We start from the raw sequence: 25,989 nt of genomic DNA, 5'->3' as shown, positions 1-25,989 counted from the left end.
AGAACTACATTTTCTCAGTCAGTGATATACAATATACTAAATATACTGTGTAAACATGCAGTATCTGTAAGGTGATTCTTTCCCAAGTTCATGTAAATTACCAGTGCATTCTGTTCCTTGTACAGTTGTCCTGTCGTCTCATCGCAGGCTGGTTGGCGTCTCTAAGGTCGTCTCTGGTGGGCTCGGTTCCTCGTCTTCACGTGTCTGCTGGAGCTGGGCCTCATCTGTTGGGTCTTCTTCTCATCCTTCTTTTGGTTTGAGTCCCGGGGTCATCAGAACTTGGAGATGGGAGAAAAAAAAAACTACAGGAAAATGTGTTAGAATCTTGCAGAAAATGTATCACATTCTATGGAAGAATTAAAGACTTCTTGTATGCTAAATCTAAATCAAAAAACATGTATGTCACCATGCCACCACTGTAATGCGCCCCGTGAACCTCATATTCATCAAATTTAATATACAATTAAATTTAATGAAAACGAGGAAGGAAAGGAGTAAGGAGAGGTAGAGGAAGAAGAGGAGGAGAAGGAGTAGGGAGAGGTAGAGGAAGACGAAGAGAAGGAGTAGGGAGAGGAAGAAGAGAGGAGGTGGAGGAGCGTGAAGGAGTAGGGAGAGGTAGAGAAAGAAGAAGAGAAGGAGTAGGGAGAGGTAGAGGAAGAAGAGGAGGAGAAGGAGTAGGGAGAGGTAGAGGAAGACGAAGAGAAGGAGTAAGGAGAGGTAGAGGAAGAAGAGGAGGAGAAGGAGTAGGGAGAGGTAGAGGAAGACGAAGAGAAGGAGTAGGGAGAGGTAGAGGAAGAAGAGGAGGAGAAGGAGTAGGGAGAGGTAGAGGAAGACGAAGAGAAGGAGTAAGGAGAGGTAGAGGAAGAAGAGGAGGAGAAGGAGTAGGGAGAGGAAGAAGAGAGGGGGAGGAGCGTGAAGGAGTAGGGAGAGGTAGAGGAAGAAGAGGAGGAGAAGGAGTAGGGAGAGGTAGAAGAGAGGAGGAGGAAGAGGAGGGAGAGGAAGAAGAGAGGAGCTTGAGGAGTTGGGAGAGGAAGAAGAGAGGAGGAGGAAGAGGAGGGAGAGGAAGAAGAGAGGAGGTGGAGGAGCGTGAAGGAGTAGGGAGAGGAAGAAGAGAGGAGGAGGAAGAGGAGGGAGAGGAAGAAGAGAGGAGTTTGAGGAGTTGGGAGAGGAAGAAGAGAGGAGGAGGAAGAGGAGGGAGAGGAAGAAGAGAGGAGGTGGAGGAGTTGGGAGAGGAAGAAGAGAGGAGGTTGAGGAGTTGGGAGAGGAAGAAGAGAGGAGGAGTAGGGAGAGGAAGAGGAAGAAGAGGAGGAGAAGGAGCAGGGAGAGGAAGAAGAGAGGTGGTGGAGCGTGAAGGAGGAGGGAGAGGTAGAGGAAGAAGAGGAGAGGAAGGGAGGGAGGAGGAGGAGCATGGAGGAGAAGGAGGGGGAGGAGGAGGGGAGAGAGGAGAAGGGGAGAGAGAGGGGGCAGGGCATGAAGGAGGAGAAGGGGGAGAAGCTGGAGGAAGAGGGGTGAAGGAGGAGCAAGAGGTGGAAGAGGAGGAGGCAGAGGAGAGAGGAGAGAAGGTGGGAGCAAAGGGGGAAAGAGCGGAAGAGAAGCGAGGAGAGAAGGGGGAAGCAAAGGGGGAAAGAGCGGAAGAGAAGCGAGGAGAGAAGGGGGAAGCAAAGGGGGAAAGAGCGGAAGAGAAGCGAGGAGAGAAGGGGCGAGCAAAGGGGGAAAGAGCGGAAGAGAAGCGAGGAGAGAAGGGGGCAGCAAAGGGGGAAAGAGCGGAAGAGAAGCGAGGAGAGAAGGGGGGAGCAAAGGGGGAAAGAGCGGAAGAGAAGCGAGGAGAGAAGGGGGGAGCAAAGGGGGAAAGAGCGGAAGAGAAGCGAGGAGAGAAGGGGGAAGCAAAGGGGGAAAGAGCGGAAGAGAAGCGAGGAGAGAAGGGGGAAGCAAAGGGGGAAAGAGCGGAAGAGAAGCGAGGAGAGAAGGGGCGAGCAAAGGGGGAAAGAGCGGAAGAGAAGCGAGGAGAGAAGGGGGGAGCAAAGGGGGAAAGAGCGGAAGAGAAGCGAGGAGAGAAGGGGCGAGCAAATGGGGAAAGAGCGGAAGAGAAGCGTGGAGAGAAGGGGGAGCAAAGGGGGAAAGAGCGGAAGAGAAGCGAGGAGAGAAGGGGCGAGCAAATGGGGAAAGCATGGTGTAGGTGGTGAAGGTGTGTGTGTTCAAACCGTCCGGAGTTCTGATGCTGGAGGTCTCCCTGGATCAGTGGAGGTCCCAAGTCCTCTGGAGACAGAAACAAAGCAACATTTCAACCCTCACAGACTTCCTGCTCCTCATACTAAACTGGATCCATGTGAAGCTGCTCAGACACTGTGGGTTCCACTGATTGTTCTCCTCAATGTTTAGAGCTTCACATGTTTTTGCTCCTCAGCACTGACAGAACAGAAGATCTAAATAAATGAGCAGCATCAGAGAAGAACTTGTTGCTGCACAGTACAGGACACCTTCAGTCCCTGGATCTACTACAGGCAGCAAAGTTCCTTTTTACCCTGAATGCATTTCTGCTCAAAGATCGCTCCAAAATTCCACACATACAGGTTTAAAAAATAGAGAATAATTGAGAAAACTTTCAAGGCAGCCTTTTGCAGTAAAATTGTTGAATTGTCTCAACTATTTGCTTGTTCATTGTCCTAAGTCATATTTCATTGTTGCACCACTTACATTGACATTGTTCTGTGAAGAGTCACTGCTATTCATTCTTCATTTGGCCAATATAGACTTGTTTATTTGCTGAATAGTGTGATTCACAGAACTACCAAAGTCATTTATTGTGGGTTTTTTTTTTTGTGTGTGGCATTTTTGTGGTTTTACTGAGAGACAGCAAAGTGGGGAGATAGGATGGGGAAGGACCTGCAGCAAAGGGCTCGACATTATTTACATATTCTTTCCTATTCAATGTCTACATAGGTATTATTTTATTACTTATTCTTTATAAATGACTAAAAACTGTCCAATCTGCATTTTGTATCCTTAAATTGCATCATTTTCTTTCAAATACCAGCAAATATCTACAAAAAACTAATATTTTTGTTCTTGAAAATTAAACATTGTGAAAATACTGTGTCATTTGATGGTCAAATGTTGTAAAAGAACAAACTACCGTTCATAACAATACAGATTTTTTTATATGCACCTTATTCAAAGCTTTTGCCTGAATCATTCAGTTTACATGAAAATTTATACTTTTTTTTAGTAGTTGTTATTTACCAAAATACAGGCAAAAATTGCAGCTGGAAACTTTTAAAAAAAAATGCTTTGCTCACAGTGATTCTGGCTCAACCAGTCAATTCTAAATACAACGAACAGATTCAGATCCAGTCCCATGCAGCAGTGATGTATCTACACAGAAACGTGAATAAAATCATTTCACTTTTGTCTCCACCATCAAACCAAATATCCACATCTTACTAAGGGGTCTGAGCACCTTCACCGATTTCTTCGTCTTTCACAATACTATGTGTGTTTACAAGATGATGCCACAATCTCCATCGCCGCTAGAAAACACTTGTAGACAACCAGCTGCAGCGCACAACACCGTATGCGTAATTACGCACGCTGAACCTCGGGTACTTTGACCAAGTCACGCGGAACCAACAACGGAACTTCTCCCAACAGGGGAACAGCTTGACTCAGAGTGAAAACACATTTCGGAGTGATCGACTAACAACATGTGAAGTTTAATTTTCCTAAATGATGTCAAATGACAGATTCAACACAACAGCTGCTTGCCCGCTAACAAGCAGACACTGACTTCAGGTCAGTTCACAGCAGCACAAATCTGACGGAGTGTTTGAAGCAACATCTGAGCATCAGTTCACAAACAGGATCAGCTCTGAACTGAAAAGGACCTGATGCTCCGACAACATCTTCTACCAGACCAACTCAGCTACTCTGTTTACGTTTGCACATTCTGACGTCATGAAGTTTACCCCAAATGCCTCCATCATCTCCATGGTTACCAAAAATGCACATTGCTCTTATTTTATGAAAAATAGCCCAGTCGCCATGTTTATCTGAAACTTTTGACCCTATAATGTACATAAATTAATTATCATATTTTAGACCTTAAAACATTTTAAAAATGGTCTAAAAACAAATAATAGCTAATGGTGTTGAAAGGCTAATTGATGATTAGAAAACCCTTGTGCAGTTATGTTAGCACATGAATAAATGTGTGAGTTTTCATGGAAAACATGAAACTGTCTGGATGACCCCAAACTTTTGAAAGGTAATGTAAAACAAAAACAAAAAACAACAATTTAGCATTTTTGTTAACATATTTCAGGACTTTTATATCATAAAACTCACAAAAGAACTATTTTACACCAAGAAAACATCACTCAAGCTGTGTTTTACAAACAGGACGTCGAAGTTGTTACTTAACAGACTTTAAATTCAACAAATTATTCTTATTCTTTGGACTGAAACCGTTTTCAAAGTGTTCACAGAGATCAGAGGACGAATGAGACAGGAAAAGCATGAAATTAATTTTCTTACCTGAATGCAAACTGCAGGTATGCGTCTGTCCAACTGCTGCTTTCTTCGGCAAGTTCTTCTTCTTTTTCTCTCGATAATCCGCTGAGGTTGGTCTTCAGTAAGGTTGTTTTTGAGATGCTGTCCGGCTTTTGAGAGCTTTCTAGCGTTGAGGTCAATTTACAACTAGTCTAGTCAAAGTCCAAGTGCAAAAAAGAACCGATCGAAGTTACGGGCCTTTTATATGCGTTCTGAACGTTTCCATGGATTCAAATGATGCACGCACGCGCCTGTGCGAGGAATTTTGATTCGAAGTTCAGAAAATAATGTCATTTTATTTGTTTCTAATCTTGCCTTGTTGCATGTACTCACAGGAGTTTACACAAAGTTCACCTTGTAACTCCAGTCCAACATCTAAAACAGCCAAATCACATTTTGTTCGTAACGACGATTTATCTTAATAAAGACTCATGACACTACAGTGGTGCTCAGGATTCATCCAGAAAAGCTTTAATACAAATACCTTCACCCTATAAACCTTCGGTCTGCGTGGAACAGCTGGAATGTGTGTACAAGTCCACAGAATAGTATTTGTCTTAAGTGACGCCACGTGCGTAAATTCGCGTAAAGACGCACTGATGGTGATGCTGCCGGTGTTTATTAAAGTCAGAGGAAACAATGTGACACACAGCAGCAAACAGGACTTGTGGAGGTGTTTAAATGTTTCTTCCGAATCCACAGTGACATTCAGTGAAACCTTAACAACGTTATTTTTTCTGACGTTAATCCAACAGGTTCCACATCTGTCTGGATGCTCCGTGGAGGCACGGGGGAGCAGTGCCCCCCCCCTGTGATCTGATTGGCCACCCAGTGTGCCAGGGCCGGAGTGGGACTCATTTTCAGCCCTGGACTTTCATGCCTCAGACCGGCCCATTTTAGATCACGACCTATTACTATTAAAATCATGTAATTCTAGCCTTGTCTTGTAATTCAGTGTGTTTTTCGAAAATATTTCCAATTCAGTGCAAGTAAGGGTTGCTTCACAGTGAGGATTTATTCCAACATGAGTACGCATCTCCAGCATTATTCTTTACAACAATATCAGAATCTATATTCTGTTCAAATAAGTGTTCAAAGATATCTAAACCTTAAAAATGAAATAAAAGAAGACATAAAAACATTAATTTTAAAAAATAAAATAAAAGGTGTTGCACTTTCTAATAACACTATCATCTCTTTTTCCTCTTCAAGGAAACAGTTCCATCACAAATTAAATTTCACAAATATGAGAACATCAGTTAAAGGGCTAATCTCCAAAACTATTCTTTACAACATCACAACGTCCTTTTTTGCAATATCAAATATCAAGCAAATTAGTTTTTACAGAAATCTAATTCTCATGAATAAGGAATACTTATTGCACTGTTGTCTGGACGTTTGTTATTCACAGTATAACATAACTTGCTAATGAAAATTTAAAAATGAGTAACAAGCATACGTCTGAATGACAGTGATCTGGAGAAGTTTGTTTGTTCATCACTGTAAAAAAAAAAACATCCTCTCAGCTCTCTATCGTAACTATCAGGCAGCGATACTCCTTCCTGTTCAGTGCTGAAGTTATTGATCTGCATAAGCAGCACATGGCTAATTGAATATTCATGAGATAAGCACGGTCGAGCCGGTTAGCATTCTAAAGGCTATCCAGGCTAGCAGCGGTGAAGGCGTAAAGCTGATGGAGGGATAAAAAAACAAAGGGACAGCACAAAACTGCCAACACACGGAGGACAACACCTAACTATTACTGGACCACAGGACAACACCTAACTATTACTGGACCGGAGGAGCCATTTTTCACGGCTGGATGTTTAAGTTTAAGATGAACAGCGGCTGCAGCTAAATTCATTGGCTTATGAAGATCATAAGATCGTCAATGGGTGAGCGACACAGTTCATTTAAAATGCAGAGTTTGTGTTGGTGTTTATTTTTTTTTTTTGAGGATATTTGGCTGTGAGCTGGTAATCAGAGTTTAAATGCTATGGGCTAACTGGGAGTTTACTCAGGCTACTGGTGACTTAATGTGTGAAATGAAACCAAGTGTTTATTTTCTTATTGGTGCCGCTTTTAATGCACTTTATATGCAGCTTTAGTGTTAGATATAATGTGTGCCATGCACTCCAGATATTGGTGGAGTTTATTTCAGTGTGTGTTGTTGACCAGAGAAGAAAGTTAGCATCCAGTAAATATTAGCTTTAATGTTCGCGATGCTAACCGAGCTAGCTGCTCAGTCGTAGCCTGACTAAAGCTAATGTAGCATTAAGCTAACGATGTTTGTGTTGAGTTTCATGTAAACAGCTGGTGTGTTGTGTTACTGTAATGTGGTACATTTAGTTAATAAAACGGTTCAAATTAATGTAATGTTTATAAAACCCAAATGTGATTAAAACAGTAAGGTTAAGGTTCTGTATTGTCAGTAGTCCTGAATATCTGCTGAGTCTGAAGTTAAACTGCAGAAAACAGTAAATCTACTCTCTAGTCGTTCACATTGTTTAATGACTGATTCACACGTTATAGTACGTATTCCGTAGTGTAGATGGGAAAAATAACCTCCCAGAATGTGTTCAAAGTAATGACAAACGCTACAGTTATTACATCTAAATTGTACCACAGATAAGCTGGGGAATAAAATCCTCTCCTAAAGTGACTACAGGCCTTTCTGTCTTTCAGTGCTTGGAAAATATATATGACAGAAGAAATCTTTCCAGATACTAACCCTAAAATGAACCTCTGCTGTTGATGCTGATGACAATATGGTGCTGACAACCAATAGCTCATGCTGGCATCATAAAATACATATAATATTAATAACGAGTTGTTGTCAACTTCTTCACTGTCTTTACCGGTTTCTCCGTTTCTCAGCTTGTTTCTATAAAAACAGAACCAACCAACAGTTTCAAAGCGAGGGACTCACATGCATTGACCCCATAGAGCCCAGCGTAGTGCCTCGACTGCATTTTCATTTTTGATTGGCAGTAGATTTGAAACCAGATCAGATAGATACATCATTCTTTTTGCATATAAAATCTGGGCAGTTAGACTAACATTTCACACATTCACCAGGGCTCAGAGCACTTTTTGTTTGCTGTGATGGGTTTGTACAAATACACAATAAAGCGCACATAACAAAAGTCTTTATAAACCAGACCATGGGATGTTGTGCAACTTTTTTTACTAATTTGAGGGATACACCTATGCAGTTTCTTTCTTCTTGCTTTATTCTTGCAATTTATTGTGGCAGTTAAGACATAAGTCAATACATATTATTAAAACTTGGGATATAAGGGTTATATTGATGTAAAGCAAATAAAAATACTTCAAAAAATTGAACTCCAGTATGTAGAATTGTAAGAATATGTCCTGGTGGACTTGCACAATGGTAGGTGTTTAAGGGTCTACCGTGCACTAACATGCACATGCACTGACCACTGAAACATAGAACAAACATATTTTTCCAGCTATTTAATCACTGAGCTGTTCTGTGTATATTTGCAGATCTGTAGTGAAGAATCATGAGACTCTATATTTGTGCTGCTTTGGCTTGGCAAGAAAAAAAGTTTCAGACCGTTCTCAGATTTTACCTTCAGTGATCTCAGGGTGAATTCCTTTGGTCTTATCTTCTGTTGGTACCAGCGACTGTTTAACTGGGAGAAATCTAAGTTTAGTAGTGTGAACAGTTGTCTGACAGATGGACTGGAAGCCCTGTGGTTTCCACAAACACATATTCCCAGGGATATTAAAGCTCCTTGAGTCAGGGACAAAAATGAGAAATGCACTCCCTGTGAGTCTGAGATTTATTAAAGCATATGACTACGGCTGCCACCAGAACTAAGCCTAAAAACACATTTTTGGGCCCTGGGCCTACATTCATTCAGCCCCCATATGGCAAAAGTTCCAGCATTTCCTAATGAGGCTGGGATCCAAGGCAAGATAAGGTAAGGCAACATAAGATTAACTTTATTGATCCCTGAGGGCCAGGCATGCCAAAGGGGAAAGTGAGTCATTACAGGAGCAAAGCATGGAGGTGTAGGAGGGAGGACAGAGTGAAAGGGGTGACAAGTTGGTATATTGTGCAGGGAGAATGCCCTGCAATCAACATTCAAGCTCCCAGCAAGTAAAAGCAGGGAAGTAGTGGAGCTAGCAGTGAAACAGTCATGCTCAACAACACTTCAAACACGACTTAATTCTGTTGAAAGGCATTGTTTTTATTTGCAATGTTGCAATTTCTCTCAAAAGCCCAAACTTTAAATGTGTATAAAGGTGGCTGCTGCATATAAACACATTCCAGTTAATTCTAATTCTGTGTTTTGGGTAAATAGTGTATTGACTGTGGAATAGCAGCTATGAGTATAACGCCTGACCGACCACTGCGACCACCACCACACGCCATTGCCGTGGCGGGTGTGGCCGGCCCACTCCACTGGGCGTGCTGCAGGTGCCCCGGCTGCCCACAACAGCCGGCTGACACGTCACACACGGGCTGCCGGCGTGACGCTTCTAAGGAAGGCGATGGTGCTCACTGTCAAGCAAGGTAATCAACATCTATCTAATCTTTATTTGTCTGAACAAAAGAACTCAAACCTAGTGTATTATTATAGACAGTTTCAATATGCGTTTCACTGCAGAATACACTTTAATTTGCAACATATTCTGTTAAAATAATCAAAGCATGCCACCTATTTTGAACATTTTGGATTACATTATAAATGTGTGGCAATGCTACGAGGGTTAATGTGTTTTGGTTAGTTACCAAAACACCGACGACACCACCTGGGGGAATTTCACCCCCAGGAAATCTTATTAGAGGGAACACCACTCCACTACAGAGAAAAGGTCACACAGGTACGTGTGACACTAGAGACAGACGTGACTCCAAGATATATATAAAAATAAAATGTATTAATATGCCTTCTGTTAAAATGACAATATTTCCATAAAAAAAAATCTTAGTGGCGGTGCCACGAGACAGCTCAATAGTGAGTGGCAAAATAAATGCAGTCGTTTTGGACCTCCAGGGTGCAGCCACCGAACATCTATACACTGAACTCAGGGCTGAGGGCTTACCAGACCGGGATGTCTGACTGAACAGGGGAGGGGAGGGTCCAGATGAGACACCCCACTCGTGCAAAAAAAAACCAAAACCACTAATGGACACCCAAGTGCTCTACTGTACAGGGAGTGAGGGGAGCACCACCTCGGGGGGAATCAGCCAGATACTCGTCATACAGCCCAACAGCTCCTCAAAAATCCAACGCGATGCATAGGTTATGCCCAGCTCAGAGGCCACACACACACACCCGGCTCCCAGCCTTCGGCCAAGGTACCAGCCGAATTCTGGCAGGGAGGTAGAGAAATACTCCGCCAGCATCTCGAGACTGCCACGGCAAACCACGCGGCTGAGTGAACACCCCAGCTCCAGGTAGAGGACGCATCTGGAAAATGCGCAGCCCTCTCACAGATATACTGCAGTGTAGCACCGCCCAGTAATCAGGTGCATCAGGATGATGACTCCCAGCTGCGCAAACTTGATCTAATACACCTTTGTGGAGACGGACTGGGCCATCCTACCACAAATGCATGCAGAGTGAATGGATTTGGCATTCACACAATACTTTTAATGAAGGTATAATGAACTCACTCTAAACATATTAACTGCAAAAGAGATGCAAGTTGTAATTCTGTGTAAAGACAAAAGCAAAGTGATAGTTGGTCTGGCAACAACAGTAAACACCATTTTTTTCCTTCAATTTCCACAGCAGTTAAAGTTTCTAAACTTTCCACTGGTTTGTTGGTTAGCCCTCCTTTGCAAGCAAGTTGCAATGCCGCTAGCACAAACTGGCTGATCTGTAGTTAGCTGGCAGTTTGGCTTAGTAGGTAGCTCTCTACGAGACCTGCCAGCATTTTCCTTTAGCCACACAAAAACAAAACGTACCTCAAGGTGTTTCTTCATATTAAAAGTAGAGTCACTGGATGTGTAAACCAGTCAAGGTTCGACTGGACAATAAAGTTCTCTACTCGTTAGCCCTCTGTGATCCTTAAATTTCCAGAAAAGCAAACATTGTTTTCATTTTATTTACTTGTATCTTTGTAGCTAAGAGTTACCTAAGGGTTCAACAGGTTTGAGGCCAATCAGAGAAGATACGTTCACCCTAAAAGGTTTTTGTCTTTGGAAAGATGGACTCGGCATTCCTTAGATGGTATTGGGCACCCGGGTCAGACTTGATGTTTGAAATAGTGACCGACGGCTCAGATTTAACTGTCTGTAGTTCTGTTTTGATGGATGTTCAATTTTCACTCAAAGCCACCAGGAGCTGGGTCTTTAAAATACCCGCCATCTGGTTACAGAGTGAAAGTAGCAGTTCCTCCTTAAGGTCAGAGATTGCAGCATCTGAGGGCCTCTTCAAAAGAAGACGTAGTTGATGAAGACATTCTGGACCAGAAAGACCACAACCAAGCAGTCTGGAGATCTTAGGCAGCGTCTCTCTCAGGTGGGTGTCAACGGTGTTCACGGTCAGGTCTGTGGTAATCCTGTAAAAAAACAAACAGAAAAAAAAATCTATATTATAAATCAACATGTAACCAAAGCACCGTGTGTATAACGCCATAGTATAGGATGTAGCTCAGAAAATGTCAAAGTATAGTATACTTTTCAAGAATAACACAGTATGGCCTGTAGTTCATAGTATAGCATTTCAGCAAAAAACAAACAAACCATAGATTATTATGTGGTTCAAAAAGCGCTCAAGATAGTCATCCAAATGAAACTGTACAAAACCCAAACACTAAAGTCTCCTGCAGCCTACCAGAGAACCTCTTTAAACAGAGAATCAGGACAGGAACTCTTACCTTCTGGACAACCAACGTTGGTTCACAAACAAGAATACAGAATGGGTCTGACCAAAAACCTCTGAAGACTCACTACAGCCAAGATAAAGACACAACTCAGCTGCACCAAACCCACTAATCACTGCACACGTTAGCACCATGTGCTAACTGTGGCTAAAGAACCACATTTACCAAGACAACTATCCAGTACAAAGCCCTAAAACACACCAAGAAACACATTAAAGAGGATTTTACTGCTGGAAGCTGCAAGCCAACACCTAAAGAAAAAACTAACGCAGCGGAGCCAAAACCGGTTCAGTGAAGAGAAGCAGAGGAAATGTTTGACTGCAGACATAAAGCAGGAAGACACTGAGCTGCTCAGGTGTTCCTGATAACACCAAGCAGCCACCTGGACAGCCAATAGGAACACAGCTTACTGGAAGTCCAGAGGACTGGCTTAGTGAAGTAAATTTAGTTTGAAGTTGAAGCAGAAAGTTAACAGAGAAAGTTGAAAACCACCTTCTGATACCTGAAATCTCTGAGTTTTCACACATAGAACACCTGAACATGTCAAACTGGTTCCATAGTAGAACCATCATTGTAAAAACATCATAGTATGGTGTGTTGCTCAAAAACATTACGACCCGGCTGTCTAGGATCGCCCCCTAGTGAGGATAAAGCTGTGTCTGGAGAATGGATGGATGGATGTCTAGGGCATAGACTGTATATAAAGATGGACGTAGCATCTGGCTCCAAAAATGAAGCCCACCCGGAAGTGTCAAAAACTTGCAATATCACGCCGTCCGCTAGGGTTGGCTCCAAAAAGCTTTTGCTCCATAGACCCCGATTCATTTTTGGAAAAAATAAAATTTGATAGACTGATTTTCTACAGCTCAGGATTTTTTTTTCCCATTAGTTTTCATGGTCAAAATGAGAGATCAGGTGGCCGATGTTAAAATAAATCAATACTGAATTTTAAATAAATCGGTAAAGTTGGCGGAGCCAGGGGGCGGGGCTATACTTGATTGACAGTCCCACTGACTGGTCCTGCCCTGAGTTGCTCTCCGGTCCAGCCTGTTTGATGACGCTTTTTACGTCACTGGCTCCAAAAAATCCAAAATGGCGACCAGGAAGTAGCAAAATCCAGGCTTCATTTTCTCGGGGTTGAAACCAACGGGTGACGGATGATAAAATTACAGTTGTGGATTTCTGTCATTTAGTCTGGACTAAACAAATAACAGCAGCATAAATCTCAAACGTCATTATGAGGAATCTGGATTGAGGTTTCTCACTTGATAATGATCAAAACATGAAATTTAGGTTGGTTTAAAGGAGGATTCCACCTTAAATCTTTGAATGTTGACCAAAAAGGTGGTTTCAGGAAGTATTCCACCTTCAAGGTCCTCACGCATCCACCTTAAAGGAACATTCCACCAAAAATCCCTGGACATGCACCTAAAATGTTGGTTTAACCAAGTATTCCATCCAAAATCCTCAAAGAGACCTGAGGGGCTGGTTAAAAGGATTATTCCACCTAAAACCTCAACTAGGGCAGTATGTGTAGCAGCGATAACAGAAAGAGGTCCTCTTTGGGTGGAAAAACCGCGTCTGAGTGGCAGCTCCCTTTCTGCTCTTACCTTACTCACTAAACTCAAGTGCCATGGAGGACTCCAGTAGTTGACGTTTCCTGCTGCAACCTTCTCTTTTTCAGCTTTCATCCTGGTGAAGTTTGAGAAGTCTCATGGCGTTAATGACACCCTGGACACAGAGCTCGTCCCGAATTCCAACCACAACGAGGAGGAGGAGACTCACATCCTCATTGTGGAGGGCTTCCTGCTTTACACCTACAGGCTGTAGATCGACGTGCTACAGCAACGTTACTTTATTTCCATCTCATATGAAGAATGAAAAAAGAGGAGGTGCTCTAGGAAGTCCACGGTGCCAGACCCCCCTGGCCTGTTCAATGGACACGTCTGGACCATGGACCTGCAACACAAGAACATGTGCTCACTATGAAAGATTATTGAGGGCAGCTTTTTGAGATTTCTTTGCAGAACACTATGATGTTTGCTGAGCTGTGCACAATTAAATGACTTAAGAATATGGAGTATTTTTACTGTTTGTTATTGTTCACAGGTTTACTATTAAATGTACAGAGTGCTAATTACTGTATTTTAAAATTTAAATTACTGCACAGAACATTTCAGATTTTATCACAGATCAAGGGTACAGATTATTGTTGTTTACTGTGTATTGGGTAGTACTCATTTTGATTTAGACTGATTAGGATACAGAACCTTATGTTTATGGTTTACAGCTGAGAACTAGTTGATAAAAGTACAGAATATTATTTCTTATTTTAGGTGACAATTGTCAGTAAATGGACAAGGTTGTATATAGTGCTGTTCTTGCACTATATTTGTCACTTAATTGCCCTCAAGATACAGTCGTTGAGCTTACCAGTTTTACATAACAGGCAGATGCTGCAGCTAATGATGCTGTAATTCATATAAACGAGGAAACAAGTCCATCATAATTTGAATGTAAACAGTCCAAAATGAAAAGGTCATATACAGCTTTCCTATTGGGTTAAAGAGCCAAAAAACATGAAAAATACTTTGTAGGTAGCAGGTTTCATTTTTTTCTTATAACTTTTTGGTGGCCCCCCAAAATATCTGTTGTACCCCCCTGTGCTGCCCTGCTAAAATTAATCTGGATCCGCCCCTGGATTTGCATCCCTAAAAAGTAGGGATGTCCGATATTATCGCCCCCGATATTGGCATAAAAATGTAGTATCGGTCAGTATCATTATCGTTCTTTTTGCCTGTCATGAAAACCGCTAAAATAATGCCTGGATTATGGACTCATAGAGGGAGGGAGAGTGTGAACTGTTGTTTGACACAATTAAAAAAATAATAATCTGGCATAAATATGGCATTTTTTCCAAGACTTAAGTTGAAGTAGTTTTATTTTGCACAGACAATGTTTACATTTTGAAAGCCTCGTTGCATTTGAGAATGCATCACAATAAAATTAGGCATGATGTGTTAATTCCACGATATATGTGATGTTACCTACAATTAGTTAACCCTCCTGTTGTTCTCATTTACAGGGACCAAAAAATATTGTTTCCTTGTCTGAAAAAAATCCAAGAATTCAGCAAAAATTCCCAAAATTGCTGAAAATTTACAAAACCTTCAGGAAGAAAATTTCTTAAAAGTTTCCCTTAAAAGTTTCATTTTAAAATAATCCCCCAAATTTGGCAAGAAAATTCTTGTAAATATTTTCAAAAAACGAGTAAATCTTCCAAAAGCAAATCATTTAAATATCTAAAGTGATTACATATATATATATCAGTTAAACTATTTCTTTAAGAACATTCACACAAAAAAAATCAACCAAAATCCATAGACTGTGTACAGTCTATGGCAGAAACCAAAGGGACATCACAGTAGCCACGTCCAGCTAAAACGGCTGGATTTTGGTTGATTTTTTTGTGAATGTTATTCAGAAACATTTCTAATATTTTTTTCCAGCAAAAATGTTTCGAAAATGTGGACATTGGAAGTTTCATTGTGAAAATATTTTTCCTCCCCACAATTTCAAACTTTAAAACGGGTCAATTTTGACCCGCAGGACAAATTTTGACACGGCATATCGGTTATCGGCAAAAAGGCCAATATTGGACATCCATGCTAAAAAGCGATTGCAAATGGTGCTGAGAAAGTTTAAAAGACGTTGGAAACCAAGTAAGCTACACAAAAAACATTTTGCACCATCTTTATACAATCTAAGTGGCAAAGAAACCCAAAATAATGATTTGATTGATGTGCTTTTGTGTACTTTTCAAAGGAATCCACAAAGTCTAGAATGACTTTTCAGACAGACGTAGTTTTTAAACAGCATTTATTTAGCTTTCTCCATACAATACATTTAATGTACAACAGCACATACTGTATTTTGAAATAACTCTCAGTATAAAATAGGGCTTCTACAATCAAGGTACAGTCATAAAATGCTCTGAGGGACATGACGACGACGGCAACAGTAAAACACCTTCATATAAAGCGCAGGATATTGAGAGAAGTGATTGTATTTGTCAAGCTGCTGCTGTAGGAAGCAGAACTTCAGACCACACCTCTCAGAGCATCCGACATCCTGCAAGAACCCGTTTTTTTCTTCTTTTTTTTCTCTTGGTTCTGGTTTCTCAACTGAGGAGACTCCAAACGATGATCAACGCATAGGAACATGATCTATACAACTGCTGAAAATATAACTTTTGGTAATATGAGAGGATAAATCAGGCCTTGTTTGGATACTGAATATATACCAAGGTCAAAGCATACACAGTATTATGACTGCGAGTCAAGCCTATATCTTTACAATCATATATCTAACGGTTGGTTTGTAAAGACAGGATTGTTTGAGTGTTTTTCCTGACATCAAACACTTAATCACAGCAAAAGTATACTGTACTATCACTGAAGCCACAAGAAAACCAGCTTATTTTGACATGGTAAACATCAGCCAATTATAGATTGGTTTAAAAGAAGATTTTCTTTTTACCCCCTGCAGATGTGCATCAGAGTGTGTGTGGGCCTACGTAGTGTCTATGAATGTGTCTTTTAAATAGAATACACGCGACATTGACCAGCTTTTGTGTTAGTTTGCTATCATGTAGTGCTTCAGGTGGCGAATATACATCCTATAACTTGTCCAATTGGTATGAGAGAACGCCTAGATACAAGGAAACATAAAAAAATAAGAGCCTGACTGAGAGAGAGGCCAAACAAACATCAGGAGAGAGAAAGGAGAGATTTGTCTCAAGTCTTGAGGTAAGCAATGTGTTTCAGTATAATGCCCTACAGACAATCATACAGTTACAATCATTAATTCTCTATATACAAACTTCCTGATTTACATACACTGTACTGCTCCTCAGTTTAAAATTGAATAAAAACTAAAGATGAGATCATATCGGTTTTGCCTCTTTTTTTTCTTCTTCCGAGCGAGGAGGGGACTTCACAAAGCCTGTTTCATGAGGTGGGCAAGAATGAACATTACAATATGGCTATTGAAGATGGCCTGTTTCCTCTTGCATACGTCACACATACTATCAAATAATCTACAACAGTGCAAATTTTCCTGATCAATCAAAAACACTTGCAAACAATTGGCAAAACTACATCAGCTCATTTCTGAAGTTATACGGCGGAGAACGGAGATGGTGAAGTACAACTGTCCGAGTAGATGCTGACATCGAAGTTTTACATGCCTGTGTATATATCCCATTAGGCCGGCACGTTTCGGGGGGGTAACGTCCACTCTGTTGCTTACTGCATTACATGAATGGAGGAAGTCCACTCAACAGAAAGACAAAAATAAGGAAGAGAGGACCAACCAGCACTCTAACCCCACATGTCTCTACTGGATGTAGGCACCGAATTCACTATCACCTTCTTAGAAGACAAGTTTGAGCTCAATAACATGCCAAGCCGATCCCACGTCTCTCCAAAACATACACCGTGCCACCTAAATGTGGATCTACTGAAGAAGGTTGAAGAAAAATATGAAATGTATGTGCTATAGTAGTAACAGTTTGCGCACTCATTGACACTACAGACTGTAACTGAGACATGACATCAACAAGCTTTACGAAGAGGAGGAGGCTATAGGATGCTACAGTACTAGTGCTACCTGAACATGCTACAGATTAAGACTACAACGATGGGAGACGGTTTCACATTAGCACAAAGCAGGAACCAGCTTTGCTGAGGAGCTCTACCCATTCCAGGCCACAGAGCCGCCGAAACCAGCTGAACCAACATCTGGTTTTTAAAAAAGCAAACCAAAAATGTGTTGTTGTTGTTCGTCTTAGGATAAATATCGTCTTCACAAATGTTATGTACCATTTCTAAAAGGACAAATGTACCGTCTTTGCAGCTTGGTGGATCAAGTACTTAGTAAAGCTGGCTTTTTGTGTGCAGAGGAAAGCACCCCATCTGTAGTCAGTTCCTGTCATATGAAACGCATACATACACGCACACATTCGCTTGCACAAGTGCACAAACCCTGAAGTTAGAAACGATTTCTATCATCACACAGCACTAGTGTTTTGATTATCATAGAGTAAGAGCTGGGATTGCATACTGTACCATACATCTCCTACATCTACTAAGAGAGGCGCCCTTCATCAATATCAGCTCATTTATTTTACCACACACGCACCCACTGGAATAAATTTTTAACTGGTCAAAAAAATTACAATCACATGCTTTATAACGGAATGTAGAGAAAGCTCATACCAGACCTTCTGCTTCAGCTGGGACTGAGCTGAGCACAGACTGTTATGAAGTGTCTCCTTTGCTTTAATCATGAAGAGTTGAGAAGTCAGAAGAGTTTTGGACGTTCTGGTGGAATTTTAACAGAGTTAAAATCCTTCCCACAGTCACTGAGCCTTTACTTTGATAACAAAATTCTGAAGTGCTTTTATACATAACTGTGAAGTTATGATTAAAGGGACAAGTGTCCCTCAAGAAAGGACTAAAATAGTTATTTTTTTAAATTATTTAAAATATATTCCCCCATATCTACTGGGAGCTCTGGACCTAGTCTATCAGACCTCTGGCGACAGACGAGTTGTACGCCAACACCTGGCTACACCTCTACACATCTGGAGCGTCCATTCTTGAATATTGTTCACATATTTCATTCACACTTCAGCAGAGAACGCAAAGTGATCAGACCTTCGAAGCAAGCTGCATTCTAACCCTACTGTGGAGTTTTTAGATAATGTCTGCTCCCTTCTCAAAACACTCTGGAACCTCTGAGTTTTCCATCTCCCTCTACCCACTCATTCTGATAGAAAACCTGCTTCTGTTTGCTTTATGGAAGGCCTGGTTCATTTTCCCTCTTATCACCATAAAGCTAACAGAGCGTTAAACAATACGCCAGACGATGCTGCCCTTCACTTGAAATGCACATGATGGGGCATTATCTCAGAGTGAGAGCAAATGCCAAGCCTTTAAAGAAAGCCACTCTGCAACACAAACAAACCCTGGCTTAGAAATCCTTGGAACACAAACGTGCACATTTTGGACTTCTAGACAGGTAGAGTTCACCCACAGGAATTTGGCAGCTGTAGATTTGGCTACTAAATCCACAGAAGAGTGCAAATATTCACTTTCTTTTGTTTTTGTGACATCTTGTGTTTCTGGTCTCAATATATTTGACTGTTCTATGTTCCCTGCTTCAAAATAAATTAATAACAAAAATCAAATAGAACTCTGAAAGATCCCCAAGCTTAATCTGATCAAAGTGCAGCACCCCAGCATCAGTGGAAGGAGGGGAAGTGTTTGAACAGGTTCAGATAGCAGGTCCTAGATCAGGGTCTGGTGGGGCTCTTCTTCTAGCTCTCAGTAAGCCACTCACACACACATACAGTAATAGATACACGCACAGGCAGAACTGCTCTCACTCACACAATCACTCACACAGAGTCTAGCTTAGATAAGTCTGGCCTCTCCCTCCATGTCTGGCGGTAGATCACACACTCCTGTGAAGTGCATCTCCTTTCCCTTGCTTCCGTGTCCCGCCCCAGCTCTGGCCCCTCTCTCCCCCAGGCTGGGAGAGGGCTGTTGGGCCTGAGAGTCTGGCGACGTCCCACGGGGGACTCCACCTGCCCGCCTCTCTTTCAGGAAGACCTCTAGTCGGCGCAGCATCTGCTTGGGGTTCTTTTTGGCAAACAGCTCCACCTCTGACGGAGAAAAAACACAGAAATGGTGGGACTCGTGCCAAGATGACAATCTGTGTTTAATGGTGTTTCTGCAGTCTGAGTGCTGAGTTCAATGCATAGACCCATGACTCGTATTTTAAAGGAATAGCTTGACATTTTGGAAAATATACCTATTTGTGTGCTTGCTAAAAGTTAGACTACATGATCGATACCACTCACATATCTGTTTAATATCACAACAAAACCAGCAGCTTAGCTTCACACAAACACTGGAAAGAGAAGGAAACGGCTAGCCTGGGTGTTGGAAATATTAACAAAATCAGACTATGAGCCCTGCTAAAGGTCAGTAACACACTATACATCATTGTCATTTATTTAATACAGAAAATTATTCAAGCACAAAAATGAGTCTGATTTTACCAGGGGCAATGCACCTGTCTCTCGGCACAAACTTGTAGTTTGAGTACTGTAGCTTTTTATTCATATTTTGCCACCTTGAGGCAGACTCAGGCAGTTTTGCTCTGTTTGTTTTTGGGCTAAGACGACTGGTTGCTGTCTGGAGCATCACGTTGGCACATCTTCTCATTACAAATTAATGCACAAGCGTGATTCTAAGGTACATAGTGCAGCAACAAATATTACATTTTTTTTTTCCCCCTGTTTTTACCTTTGAGCACAAAGCCAGAATCAGCAATGGTCTTCTGCTGGGTCTTCCACAGTTGGTATAGGTGCAGATACGTGGCAACGTAGAACTCATTCAGCACACCAACCACTTGCTGACGACGATTGCACTCCCTGGTATGAACAAAGACAGTTAGCATCGCTGCTGTAAAGTAATACTGTCACAAACAGACCACAAGCTTCATTTACTGCAGAACGCGCTGTAGAGTAAAAACCGAGGAGAAGTGACTCACTTGGACAAGGCCTCCTCTCTGAGTACTTGCAGAGCGATGCGGGTCATGTTGATTGACATCACACTGAATGGAAAGTTCTAAACCAAAGAAAATCCACAAGCAAACTTAGGTCCACAAGGAATAACTGCTAAAAGAGCAAGCCCTGAAACATGCTCGTCTTGTGATAAGACTTTATTGATCCCAAAGGGGAAATTCTGTTTTTCTCTCTAGTTCCCTCTGCAGGGAGAACGTAGGTCAGGGTCGGCCACGAAGCAGCGCGACTGTGTTAAGAGTTTAAGTGTCTCTGAAGGATTAGTGAAATCAGATGTCCAATAAGAACATGGACAAGAAAGTAAATCAATCACATGGAAGTACATTTTCTGACGGTGGCATGAGCAGACTAGCTTACAGTAGAGGATTTTCTTATCTGGTGATACCTGCGTAGGGTGTTGTGATAACTTGTAGATGTCTCTAGCCAACGGAAGAGTCTCTGGGTCCATGACTAAGTACAGAGTATGCATCAGTCCCAGGAAACCAGTGCCACGCAGGTCAGTGGCTGGGTCTGTACCTGCAAGACAGAAAGCAAACCAACATGGAGAAAAAGCGGCAGCACATAACATGCGTTTCCCTCTTTAGTGTGCGTTCTGTCAACAGTTTTAGTTAGACTGTAGGACAGTGTGTAATTTTTTAATAATTAAAGGCTGTTACATTGTGAATTTAAAAATCTGCAATTCACATGCTGCTGTTAAATTAATACACACACTGTGTGTACAGCAAATGAGGGTGGAGGTGTCTTACCCTGAAAGCCAATGTTTTCCCAGTGCGCACCAAAGCGAGGACAGTCCAGCCTGCTGCCAATCAGCCTCTTATAAATGGTCTGGAGGACACGCATGTGGACCGTTTGGCTGTTGTCCACAGGGCCTATAAAAACACACACACAAATCTGCAAAGGAGGAACTCAGTGGTTTATTAGAAGCCCTCATGAGTTTTACACCTGGTGGGATGATTACACAAACAGACCCTCCAAACACACACTCACACTGTGCGATGGCAAAGACGAGATCCCTCTCTTCCAGGAGTTCCCTGTGCAGCCGCGGAGGTCCGAAGAGGAAGTGTGTGATTGCGGCAAGGCCGGTCCTGCGAATGGTTGGCTGGATGTTTTTCTACAAATGGAGGCGGGGACAAAAACAAAGTACCTGTTTAAAATTGCACTTAAAGCTATCAATAAATATCTTAAACAAATCCACAGGTACAGTTCTCTATTCCATCTGCAGAGTCTCTCTCAGTCTTTAAGAAAATACTAAAAATCCAACTCTTCACTGAACAGCTTTGCACTTGGCTGGAAAAAAAATTAACAATTCTATTACGTCTACTGCCTGTAGACACCACGGTCCCATTATGACTCTTGAACTTGTCTTATGGCTCTTATCCAGGTTGCTTTCTCCAGACTAGATCCTTGCTTGTGTTGTATCTGCTCTCAGATGTACGTCGCTTTAGATTAAAGCATCTGCTAAATGAGACTGCAGAATTGTAGTTACAGTCGAATGGTGTGGAAGCTTTTACAGTATCTGGAGCCTCTGCATACTCAGCATGCTGTCTTTCTCACTTTTATACTATAGCTTCTTTTTTTAAATTTACCCCACTACCATATTTCAAACTTTCCCTTTGCAGTTTTGTCGGTTGCATTCCTTACCAGCAAGTCCCCCAGGTCTGTGGTTTGAAAGTACTGCAGGGCTTCATTGAAAGGGATGAGCGGTGTTGGGTTTGAGTCCTCAGTAAGAGCTGGTGGAGGTATTATATATAACACTTATTCTTTCGGAACATCAACTTACAGATTAAAACAAAAATCAACAGGTGAGACAGCAAAATGCATCTAACCTGGCTGGATGTTCTCAAGAGCGTCCCACTCCTGTCTGGCCTTTTCCAACTCCGCATTTTCCTTTTCCTCTGTAAAGGAAAATGTAAGAAAACATGTGTTTTATACATAGCAGTCAAATAGGATGAGTTTCTACTCTTTCAATGAGTTATTCTGCGGTGGTGACAGCCATCTACATCATTCTAAGTCACGAATCATTCCCGTGTCAGGCCTGCATCCCTTCAGAGCACCTGAGACCCTGCGTTTGCTCCGAGCAGGCAACCTTCACTCCTGAGTGAGGTTTTACCTGCAACAGCTGTTTGGTGTCTAGGATACGTACAAATCCCTGTGGGAAGAGAATGCAAGACAAAAGCGAGGTTGTGTGCGTTACCTGCAGGCTTGGGCTGGTCCCCTCCAGCTGCCAGGGTCTGCAGAAGACCATTCTGCTTCAGCGCTGAAATCTGGACAGAAAGAACAAATAAACAGATTGCATTACATCCAGGGAGGGCAATGTTGTTTATAGTGAGACACTAAGAATGAGATTTAATTACCGGCAGTGATCTTAGTGGTGCACCGGCGTTGGTGTGATCTTTGACATTGTGACCAATAATCACTCCATTCATGACCTACAAAGAAAGACAGTTAGGAAATTTTCAAAATAATAAAGACTTGCCAGCAAAAAAGGAATTACAACGCTTCAGTTAGAAATGTTTTTGAGCTGTACTCACAGGCTTATGGTTGGAGTGTCCATTGGTGAGCTCTTCTAATGGCTTACATTCATGGGACAAACCATTCAGACCCTAACAGGAAGGCAGCAACACAGAACAGATGCTTCAGACATGTACACAATGCGTAAACAGTGCAGCTCTCAAGACAGGTAATCCATTATCACTACATGCATCACTGCTTTATGATTTTAAAAATCATTGTGACACTGAAAACAAATACAAATTAGTGAAAATTATTAAGCAGTATGGGCCTAATCAAAGCTCAGAGATGCTTTTGAAGTTGTACACTTGCAAACACTTCCTCTATTTTATCAAGCTGCCTCCTGTGTTGGCAGAATGTAATTTTATGGCACATTTCCATTGAGAACCGTCTCTGTGCAGGTACATCGCATTCAGAGAGGAAGGAGACATACTTATCCAACTGTTTACAAATGAAACATTACCACAAGGGGAGAAGTCAAGGAGTTAGAGGTAATGTTATGGCTAGAAACCAAGCTGGGGATAAGGGAAATGCCCTGTCAGCTGCCACCACAGCAACATGCCAAGCAAGCCAAATCAGAGATTACAGCTAAAGCAGAGAGAGAGAGCGGTTGACCTTAGGCCTTAAGTTAAACACATGTGACAGAACCGCTTAAACAAACTGAGATCCTAATTGTTTAACATTAAACAATAGTGCAAAGCAGGAAGGGAGCAATTAATCTCCCTTAGGTGACAAAACTGTAGCAGAAACAGTCAGATAGCACCTACTTCTGTTTGACCAACGTGGCAGGTGTTGCTTTCTGTTAAATTACTTTAAACCCAAACACAGGAATGAGATTAAATCAGGCGAAATAATGTTACCTCAATGTGGGATGTGACGTCAATGTCTTCTTCCATTGCATGTGAGCGCGTCGGCTGTCGAGTGTGTTCCTGATTTTGGCCTCTAAAGGCTTCTGAAGTCATGAACTGAGATGGGCTGAGGAGCTGATGCAAGGACCACCATGGTTTCTGTAGTGCACACTTCTAGTGACTGCAAGTATCTATGCTTTTTTCATGTTTTCCTCATATGCACAGAGAACTCAGTGTCCACAATCAGCAGCTTGATTTCCCAAAACTCTCACTGGCAGAAGAAATCCACGTTGTGCACATCATATTCTCTTCATAACGGTTGTGTGGTTACTGATGGCAGTCTGGTTTTATTAACCGCAAGTGTGGAGGAATGTGCAGGTATCAGTCTACAAAAGGTGAATGGAGGAAATGGTTGTCCATCAATACACAGGTTTCCTATAAACCTGCCTCCCTCCTCTCCTCCACAGATCTGCCCCACTCCTCAACCCCACCAGAGGTACACAGAAGCTGGATAATGACATTTCTTTTCAGGGCTGGGCTCTCCCTGTCCGAGACACTTCATCGCAAATCCAGTATGTGCCTAGAGGTCCCAGTAAAGTAGGATTTACTTGCGCTGACGCTGTGCTAGGTCTTCAGCAGCACACGTCCAAAGTAAGAACTGCAGGTGTCCCTACAGATGTGGGTCATGCAGAGACTTCTTGTATGGCAGGAGTCCTGTGGAGGTGCTGTCATATGCACAAACTATCTGAAAAGTAAAATAATGATTAAATGAGGTAAGTTAATAAGTATCTGCATGAGGGAAACACACAAATCAGCTATTACCTACATGGTGATACATAAAACATGAAAAATGAGGAGCAAAATATGGGTTTAACTATGTCAAAACAGATTTTTTTTCAAAGTGTAGCAGGAAAAGCACATTAAATCAAGCGTCCTGGTAAGTCATGCAGTCAGAATACCAGGATGCAGCTATCCTAAATGGACTGCAGTCCTCCTTGATGTTGTCAGTTGAGCTTTTCCTGATAAGATAAGCCAACATGTCTGCTGTGAAAAAGGTCTATTAGCTCAACCGTACAAGAGATTATCCCAGTTTGCATTATCGTCTCTGTGTGTGTGTTTTTTAACCAGACAATGCCATATTAAGTTGCTTAAAATATGTAAATACTCAAGCGTTGCACTTTTCATATTTTAATTCATCCAGCATTTCCCCTGTACGACTGTTACTTGTAATGGAGTATTGTTACAGCGTCGTATCGCTACTTTTACTCAAGCAAATGAGCCGCATACTTCTTCAAAATCACTTTAAGTTAAAATACAGCAAAGCACTAGCACAATGCGGGGACAGTGCCGTGGTACAAACGCCAAAAACTACCGAATAAGTTCGGTTCTGCGAGATGACAGTCGCCCACAGTAACGTACCGCCGCTTTGACAGCTACAGCAGCAGCGAGCTACCATTATCTGTAGCAACCGACGAGCTAGCAGTAAGTCAGCTAGCAACCCCGCAGGCACAAAGACGCAGCTACAGCTTCAACCCAAACCCACAATGCAGTGACTGCCCGTATCACATGCAAGGCAGCCGAAATTTGCGGCAAACACCCATACCATTTACTGTCATGAGTACAATGTGCAGTTAAGCGGTCGGACCCTAGTTACGTTGGCTAACACAAGAAAAGCCAGCTGCCAGGCTAACTAACGGGGCTAGCTGTAGCTCTATTGAACTGTAACGGGGATGGAGTCAGCCTCCAAACCCGACAGCAACACGCCAAAAAAATCCGCTTCTGTCCCCGGCGTCTGTTAAATGCGCTGGAAACGTTGCCCGTCGCGACCTGTCCGACAATATTATGCGATATGAAGCATTTTAAAAGTACCTCAGTTTCTGATTGTTTCTCCCTCCAATCTCAGCTTCCCTTCCCCCGTCCAGTGGCCACGGTAATTTCAAGTGCATCTTGGGAATTGTGGTTTCCTGCCCGACTCTAGCTTCATTACGTCATTGCTTTCTCTCACACAGGTACAGACAGTGAGAGCACAGAGCCTGCAATCTCTTTTGCATCCACACCTCCAATCAACACGCTTCTTTTCTGAAAATACAGGTAAAGGATTCAATCTTTTCTCCAAACCACATCATGTATTTTGAAATAAGTAGATGTTTTTTTTCTTGTGGCTAAAGGCCTTTAGGAAGCTTTCAGTGATTGGTGTTTTCTATGCAATTTCCGTGTCTGTTTCATGTAAAAATGACTGCTGTGCTTACATTTTCATAAAAGTTGTGATGCTGATCCTACTATGTAATGTTTAGGTATCACCTTCAACACCTAGCAAGTCTGAACAGCCTGCAGTCACAGATAGATGTGTGCAAGCAACATTCTTTGAACTATGTGAGGTAATTTAGCACCAATAATGCTCCAAACACATCAGTCACAACACAGTTTCCATTCACTTTGCGCTACAATTTCACATCTGTTCGACAACAAACTATAATGGCCCTAAAAGTGAAACTTGCTGTGACACCAACAGCTGAGATCAGAGAGTGCAGTACTCCGGCAAGGCTGCTCAGTCGTTGTATGATT

General features: G+C 42.1%; 2 protein-coding genes and 2 long non-coding RNA genes across 18 annotated transcripts in view; 2 read left to right on the top strand and 2 right to left on the bottom strand.

The window, feature by feature from the left end:
- Positions 1–1,150, top strand: part of LOC127534913 (uncharacterized) — a 141,270-nt gene extending 140,120 nt beyond the window's left edge. Inside the window, exons 9-12 of the long non-coding RNA XR_007943505.1 lie at positions 574–648; positions 685–786; positions 823–966; positions 1,063–1,150. This is a non-coding gene — a long non-coding RNA (uncharacterized LOC127534913). The remainder of the gene's footprint in view (positions 1–573; positions 649–684; positions 787–822; positions 967–1,062) is intronic.
- Positions 1–4,817, bottom strand: part of LOC127534912 (uncharacterized protein DDB_G0271670-like) — a 146,760-nt gene extending 141,943 nt beyond the window's left edge. For 14 of the 15 annotated variants that reach the window (XM_051951304.1, XM_051951293.1, XM_051951295.1 and 11 more), the window contains exons 1-2: positions 4,531–4,817; positions 102–2,256 (exon numbers count right to left, since the gene is read on the bottom strand). In XM_051951304.1, coding sequence (XP_051807264.1) covers positions 403–2,169 — 1,767 coding nt within the window. In that variant the 5' untranslated portion in view covers positions 2,170–2,256; positions 4,531–4,817 and the 3' untranslated portion in view covers positions 102–402. Of the gene's footprint in view, positions 1–101; positions 2,257–4,530 lie in introns of those variants that run through there. The other variant, XM_051951311.1, reaches the window with a different exon arrangement.
- Positions 4,818–5,722: 905 nt separating this feature from the next.
- On the top strand, positions 5,723–15,413 carry LOC127534753 (uncharacterized). Its single transcript, XR_007943122.1, has 3 exons — positions 5,723–6,440; positions 8,880–9,091; positions 13,097–15,413. It is a non-coding gene; the product is annotated as an uncharacterized LOC127534753 (long non-coding RNA).
- On the bottom strand, positions 15,275–25,425 carry elmod3 (ELMO/CED-12 domain containing 3). The gene is made up of 13 exons (XM_022202646.2): positions 25,294–25,425; positions 23,437–24,169; positions 22,597–22,668; positions 22,420–22,494; positions 22,260–22,329; positions 21,892–21,960; positions 21,707–21,795; positions 21,053–21,176; positions 20,812–20,934; positions 20,451–20,581; positions 20,035–20,111; positions 19,788–19,915; positions 15,275–19,141 (listed from the first exon to the last, which is right to left on the bottom strand). Exons 2-13 carry the CDS (start codon positions 23,536–23,538, stop codon positions 18,891–18,893), a joined length of 1,311 nt encoding a protein of 436 aa, XP_022058338.1. The 5' UTR covers positions 23,539–24,169; positions 25,294–25,425; the 3' UTR covers positions 15,275–18,890.
- Between the last annotated feature and the right edge of the window lie 564 nt (positions 25,426–25,989).

Source organism: Acanthochromis polyacanthus, chromosome 7 (genome assembly GCF_021347895.1).
Source record: "Acanthochromis polyacanthus isolate Apoly-LR-REF ecotype Palm Island chromosome 7, KAUST_Apoly_ChrSc, whole genome shotgun sequence".
In the NCBI taxonomy this organism is placed as follows: Eukaryota; Metazoa; Chordata; class Actinopteri; family Pomacentridae; genus Acanthochromis; species Acanthochromis polyacanthus.
Note: the sequence above shows the minus strand (reverse complement) of the source record. Positions and strands in the feature narration are given on the sequence as shown.